Raw genomic sequence first — 7,435 nt, forward strand, 5'->3', positions numbered from 1 at the left:
ATAATGAACCAATAATTGATTTACTGGATACATGATGCTTAAAATTTGGCCTATCTTATTCCTATATCAGTCTGATGGTAAAATGTGATACATTTACATTTTCTGATAGTAAAATGTAAACAATAGAAATAAAAATAATGAACCAGTAATTGATTTACTGGATACATGATGCTTAGAATTTAAAATGTGATACATTTACCTATGGAATGTGCCTTATATACTTACATTCCTGGCCAAAAAGGTATGTTATCCCATATATGCTTGTACTGCTAAAGAAAGTAGTAGTTCTGATTAAATTTGAATTCCCTCACATCCTTGCAAAGTAAGGAAATATCTTATCCTTTGTATTCTGGGAATTTGCGAGATAAGGACATATCTTATCCTTTAGCAGAGAAGGAATCTTATCCTTTGCATTATTGGCCGGAGGTGACCTTTGTTGTTGTGTCTTTGTCATTCTATCTATACGAGAGACTGAAAGTAGGAAGACAATCCACAATAAATGGAGGATGTTATGGCTTGTATCCTGGTAAGGTATGAGGGGAAATAAAAATGGCCTCTGCATCTCCCACATGCGAAACCACCTTTTGTGTGACCGGAGCAACAGGGTTCGTGGCCTCCTCGCTGGTCAAGCTCTTACTCCAACGGGGTCACACTGTCCACGCTACTGTGCGTGACCCAGGTAATTCCATTCTTCTCTTTTTATTTCAAAAGAAAATAATATATTACATAGTCTTATGGTGTAATTCCATTTTTCTCTTTTTATTTAAGAAGAAAATAGTATATTACATTGTCTTATGGTGTAGTCTTTTACTGTTATAAAAATAAATAAATATTGAAAATAATATATTATATAACATTATAAATATGGTCTAAGTGGCTAAATTTAGTTTTGTTTTGGTTCAATTTTAGCACCAACAAAATGATGATGATGATGATAGTGGGTAAAGTCTACTGAGATCAAATTAGTCTATCGGTTTCTTTTCTTAGTTTTTAATTGTCTGGCTCCTTGTCTTTCTTGGCGAAATTGATGTTGTAAGTTTCTTTTTATAAATGTGATCCAATAATTAAGTGACGAAATTTGGTCTTGGTCTCACAGATCTTCGCACCACTAGAATAAATAAATATTATAAACAAGAATAAGAATATTGTACGGTGACGACGCAGGGAGCGTAGCGAAGGTACGGCATCTCCTGGACATTCCGGGCGCTAGGGAGAGGCTCAAAATCTTCAGTGCGGATCTACTGGAAGAAGGCAGTTTCGATGCTGCCATAGACCGTTGTGATGGCGTTTTCCATGTGGCCAGTCCCGTCAACTTCAACCCCAACGATCCCGAGGTAACTAACAAGTCGTCTCTTCAATTTCTCCCTAAACGGTATTAAGGGTCTTAATATTTAGAAACATAACACTGCTGCTTCGATCCGCAGCGTGACGTGATGAAGCCAGCAATCAACGGAACGCTGAATGTTCTGAGGGCTTGCTCAAAGGCCAAAACTGTGAAGCGCGTTGTGGTCACATCTTCTGCGTGCACGGCTTCCATAAACGAGTCAGAGGAGCAGAATCAGTGCATTGACGAAACCTGCTGGACAGACGTGGATTTTCTCCGCGATAAGAAGCCTCTCGCATGGGTAAATATATATAATTATTAGTATAGATTCATCTTAATTAAATATATAATTATTAGTATAGATTCATCTTAATTAGGGATTTCTTTTTCCGGAAAATGTAAAGATGGTGTGTTTAATGATGCAGGCATATCCAGTTTCGAAGACGCTTGCAGAGCGAGCAGCACTGCAATATGGAGAGGAGCAGGGGTTGGATGTTGTGACGATCAACCCTGTGCTGGTGGCTGGGTCTGCCATTAACCCCAACGTTCCACAGACGGTCGAGGTGGTCCTTTCCCTCCTCACCCGCACTCCCCGAGACATGGAGGCTTTCAAGGTTATTCAAATGGTCTACGGCTTCGCTTCGTTGGTCCATGTAGACGACGTCTGCAGTGCCCAGATTTTCTTAATGGACAACCCCTCTGCGGTGGGCCGTTACATCTGCTGTTCCGTTAACACCCCTATTCCACAGCTCGCGCAGTACTTGTCCACACGTTATCCGCAATATAATGTCCCCACGCAGTGAGTATCAGTCTCAAGTGATTCACCCTTTTCCCGTTGGATTTTGGATTTGGATTTTTTTGATAATTTTTTTAAATATGGATTTAATATGAATTTAGTTAATTTAATTTTTTTAGCTTAAATTAATATAAATTTATTTTAAATAAAAATTTAAATCCAATTTAAATTATTTTATATAATTATACTGATATTGTTTAAATATTTTATATAATGAATACTTTGTGTGTATACATCCAGGTTCGAGGATGTGCCACCGATCCAAAAAGCAAACCTTTCGTCGAAGAAATTGGTGGATAGCGGTTTCTCTTTTAAATTTGGGATCGATGAAATCTTCGATGATGCTGTGGACTACGTGAAGACGAAGGGACAGCTTACTTAATTAATATAATCAAACAGAACAGGGGTGTTTGCAGACTGGCGATAGGAATAATATGAGTATCTTTGGTGCCATAGATTGAAATCATAGAGAGGAAGCTCTTACTATTGTGAAGTCTTTGACCGTAGTTTGTTAAACTATGGTTTAATAGTTGAAGTGTCTCGGTTTAAATTTTCTAAAGAAATTGGATAATGAATTCAACCATGTTAAAAGAATGGTGGTGTTTCATATATATATATATGTGTGTGTTTTGTTTTTTTAACTGTAATTTATTATTGAGGTGTTGGGCAACTCATTGTGAGAAAGATATTTATATTTTTATATAATTAATAATAGTTACATTTAAAATATAGTAAAATGATATTTTAAATTAATAAATTAAAAATAGTAATAACAAAAGAAATTAATGTCCACTATAATTAAAATATTTCACATTGTATTTAATTTTATATAGAGATATAAAGTAACTTGAAGTAAAAGTAATAATTTACCTTTTAGTATGAGGAAGAAATGTAATTTTTTCACTACTTAATATGGAGATGAGTAAAAAAAATGAACTTAAAATAGAGATAACAAGAAATAGTATTATGGTACTACGTGATGTGTAATTACATTCTATATTAAGTTTTTTTTAAATAAAGCTATATTAATAACAAAAAATATTTCAATGTCTATATTAAATAACATAATTTTATATCTACCTTACATAAAAAATAAAATAAATTAAAATTTTCCTTATATTTTTTTAATGTAATTTATTTTATTTCTAATATGGAGTTGATATATAAGATTTAAAAAATATCAATAACAAATAAAAGTTTAACGTAGGTTATAAATAAAATATTTCAATACACATGTTGAAGATTTTTTTTAACATGAAACATATATGGTTGAGAGAATTATTATTCCATTAATAATGGCTCTCTAATTCAATGTATGAGGGTTATTTTTAATTATTTCGATGCTTAATATGAATTTGATATGTAATATTTTACAAAATATTAATAATAAAAATAATTAAATGTATGCATACATAAAAAATATGGGGGGCATATTTTAACATTTTAATGTGGAGAACATGAATTATAAAGAATTCTTAAGAAGCATAATGTCCCCTCGTCCTTTAGACCTCTCAACACCATTTGTAAATCCCTCAGATCTGTGAAGGATCCTATAGACCCCAAGGACATGAAAGGGGTTTATATTATTCCTTGTTCATGTGGGACTCCCTATATTGGTGAGACAGGTCGTTCCATCAATCAAAGGATTAGTGAGCACGCAGCTGACCTCAAGCATAGAAGGGCCAAGTCTTCTGCTTTAGCAGAGCATGTGGAGAAAACCAATCATCATGTCTGCATCAAGGAAGCATAGAAGGGCCAAGTCTTCTGCTTTAGCAGAGCATGTGGAGAAAACCAATCATCATGTCTGCATCAAGGAAGCTAGTGTGATTGCTAGTGTGTTCCATTTCCATCACCGTAAATTTAGGGAAGCGCTTGAGATAAAAAAAAACCAAACAATCTTAATAGAGAGGATGGTTGGAAGATCAGTAGTTGCTAGACCCCAACCCTCTCCTCCTAGTTGTGGTTTTCCTGCCTTCCCTTCCCTTTGGTTTGTTTTTTCCTGTGATCTTCTAGGATTTTTTTTTTAAGCCTTTGTTCCTTGAGGTTCATATAATCTGAGGTATTGTGGAAGCCCCTTTTTATTCTATTAACATAAAGATTTTAGCTTGTAATTATTCCTTGATCATTTTAACCTTTTATTTTGAGTTTAAAATTTTATTTATTTATTTTATTTTTAATTTATTTACTTTTTAATTAATTTGTTTATTTATTTTATTTATTTTTATTTTTATTATTTTTTTAAATTTTTTTTTAACCCTAAACTACTCCAATTTTTATTTAACTAAACCTCGGAATTAATTTTAATTTGTTTTTAATTTATTTATTTTTAAGATTATAAATGTAATTAATAGTATAACTTATTATTTATGTATTATCCTAATATGTATAACTTTTATAATTAACTACTCTAAATATTTAGATTTAATAACTTGAATATCTTACTATTTATTTAAATTAATTTAGTTTATATATATATATATATATATATATATATATTATATCATAATTTGAAATTACCCTATTACTCTTTATTTGGTTAACTTCTTTTTTAACTATTATTAAAATTGATTTAGTTTATAATTATTTTAATATTTATTAATAGATGGAGTAGTCCCTTTGACTTATATATCTAGATATTTATGGGTTTTCATATTTAATGATTTTTATAATTAACTATTAGTTACTCTATGTTTTTAGATATATCAACTTTGTTAACTAACTAATTATGTAAATTATTTTAGGTTATGATTAATTTTGAGAATTATTTGTAAGTGGTTAAAAAGGGCCCATTTACTTTTAAGAATTCAACTACCCTAGTTATTTTTATTTAAATATTGGTTATTCCCCTTATCCTGTTAAATCTAGCCGTTGTCATTATTGTCGTTACCTGGTCATAGCCATTGGGGTTTTTGCTCTATCTATTTAACATGCTAAGCGTGATCTGCTCATTCAACTTGGCTTGACGATGAGCCACACTTGTTGGTTCGAAACGCATTGACAAATGAAATATTTTGTGATTTACACCGAAAAATCTCTCTTAAACCTAATAAATCTCTCTTAAATCTAATATGGATCACAGAAGCCTTAATTCAACAAAATGTTTCAATGCCAACTATATATATATTATAGGGATCAAATATTTTTTCACTCTAAAAGATGTTTGCATCTCAAAAAGATTTGATCCTCTAAAATTTGATAGATCCAGAGTTAAAATGAATCTAGACTGGTTATATATTGGTGATGGAAATTGAAATCCAAAAATAAGCACTATTCATATATATGATAAAAAATTTCAAAGCAAATTTAATATATTTTTTTAATTTTTATTATTAAATATTTTATTTTAATTTTATTATTATTATAAAATAATAAAATTATTACTTTCAAAATAAAATAAAATAAAATAAATATTATATTTTAATTTTTATATTATATTTTTATAATTACCAAATTTAGAGGAGCCATAAACAACAACGAAAGATTATTCTTCATTGATTATTATTATATTTAAATTTGGAAATAACCATAAATAATAATTGAATAAAAAGTTATGTTTCTCTAAATAATAACCATAATTCTGCATGAATCTTTTAGACTTTTAATATGTACCTGCAACCTAATTGTTTCCTATATTGGGATCCCGCTACCTATTTTCCGGAGACATAAAGAAAAAATGTTGCTTCATGAACAACTTTGAATACTTCATCTTTGGAGGCCAATTAATCATTCAAACAATTTTTATTTTTATTTTTAATTTGATTTAAAATTTAAAAAAACAACTAAAATAATACCCTAAACACAATTATTTTATTGAATTGTGGGAAATTGCTTAATACATAATCTAATCAAAACTCAAACCCATCATCACAAAACAAAAAATTAGAACTACCAAATCCAAACCAATGACTAATAAATTCAAATGATGAAATTGATGTATCTTAGTTACATTGAGGTCAATGATATATGACCTCCAAAAGATCAAAGAGTTATCATGAGTGTCTCTTTCAAGGTCATTAAGCTCAACTTTATCATCCATCTCCAATTTCTAAAGCTAGTTAACTAGTATTTCTCATTATAGGGTTAAAATTTATGAACACAACTTTATCATCCATCTCCAATTTCTAAGGATAGTTAACTAATATTTCTTATTATAGGGTTAAAATGTATGAAAACTATAGAGCCAGTCTAAATAAAGACCAAATTAGAAACCTCAACATTAATAAACAAGATTTATTGTCTTTGTTTGTTGACCAGGAAATGAACAACCTTTACCAATCAACAAAGAATGCATTTGTATGGATTGGTGCACCTACCAACCATTTCTAGACAATTGAATGGATTGGTGGTCTATGGTATTCGAAAAGCCTCCTTATAATAATAGGGAGGTACCTCTATACTTCTTGAGGAAGTTATGGGTGGAGTTTCAACTACGACTCCATATCAACTACTTTAACATGGGAGAATTACAAGGGGTGGATTGAGGGTTTACATAAGATAGACAAAATGTTGGGTGCACTACAACAGAGAGGGAGGTTTTAAGGCAATATTTGAGACAATTTTTTGGAAAATTGTTTTAAATTGAGACAAAAAAAACTTGCATATTGTCTTAAATATTGTCTTTAAGTGAGTGTCTCAAATTATTGTCTTAAAAAATTGTCTCTATAAAGACAATATATAACACAAGTGTTATTGTCTCTTACGAGAGAATTTCATTTTTGTCTCTCCAGAGACAATAATGGATTAAGGACATATTGTCTTTATAAAAACAATATGTCTTTTGTCTCTCTAAATATTATAGAACAATTAATCCAAAAAAATATATCACCATTGAAATAAATCAATGTAAAAGTATTTAATTAAAATAAACTACAATATCATTGATTATTTCATGTTAGGGCATAGTGGAATCAGATCACGAACCTCTTGTTTATAAGGCAAGTGCTCTTCCATTAAGCCAACACCCTTTAAAGAATTATGTGAGGAGTTATGAGAGTCCTTGAAATTGCATATATAGTGATTGATTTAAAAAAAAAAAATCTCAACACATAACGGCATACTCTGTTATGCAACCATCTCACAAAATAAAAGAAAAGATAGATCAATGTCTTAAAAATTATCATCTTCGAGGGGGAAACCTCCTTTACATTACATAAATGAATAATTCTTGGATGATACAAATGACAAGACTCATTTGTATATATAGGAGTCTAAGAGGTCACAATATAATCAAAGCCTATATAACAATAATAATGTAAGGGCACAACAATAATAATAGTGGGCTTCTATGGGGCACAACAATAACAATATGGGGGCTA

The 7,435-nt window shown here is 30.5% G+C and overlaps 1 protein-coding gene across 1 annotated transcript; it reads left to right on the top strand.

The window, feature by feature from the left end:
- The first annotated feature begins 543 nt into the window (after positions 1-543).
- LOC149148880 (putative anthocyanidin reductase) lies at positions 544-2,726 on the top strand. The gene is made up of 5 exons (XM_089440318.1): positions 544-679; positions 1,165-1,334; positions 1,425-1,625; positions 1,750-2,123; positions 2,361-2,726. The coding sequence occupies exons 1-5, from the start codon at positions 550-552 to the stop codon at positions 2,500-2,502; spliced, it is 1,017 nt and encodes a 338-aa protein (XP_089296444.1). The 5' UTR covers positions 544-549; the 3' UTR covers positions 2,503-2,726.
- Positions 2,727-7,435: the final 4,709 nt, after the last annotated feature.

The sequence above is a fragment of the Pinus tabuliformis genome, chromosome 9, assembly GCF_031772625.1.
Source record: "Pinus tabuliformis cultivar Carrire ecotype Pingquan chromosome 9, CPIR1, whole genome shotgun sequence".
NCBI classification, from domain to species: domain Eukaryota; kingdom Viridiplantae; phylum Streptophyta; class Pinopsida; order Pinales; family Pinaceae; genus Pinus; species Pinus tabuliformis.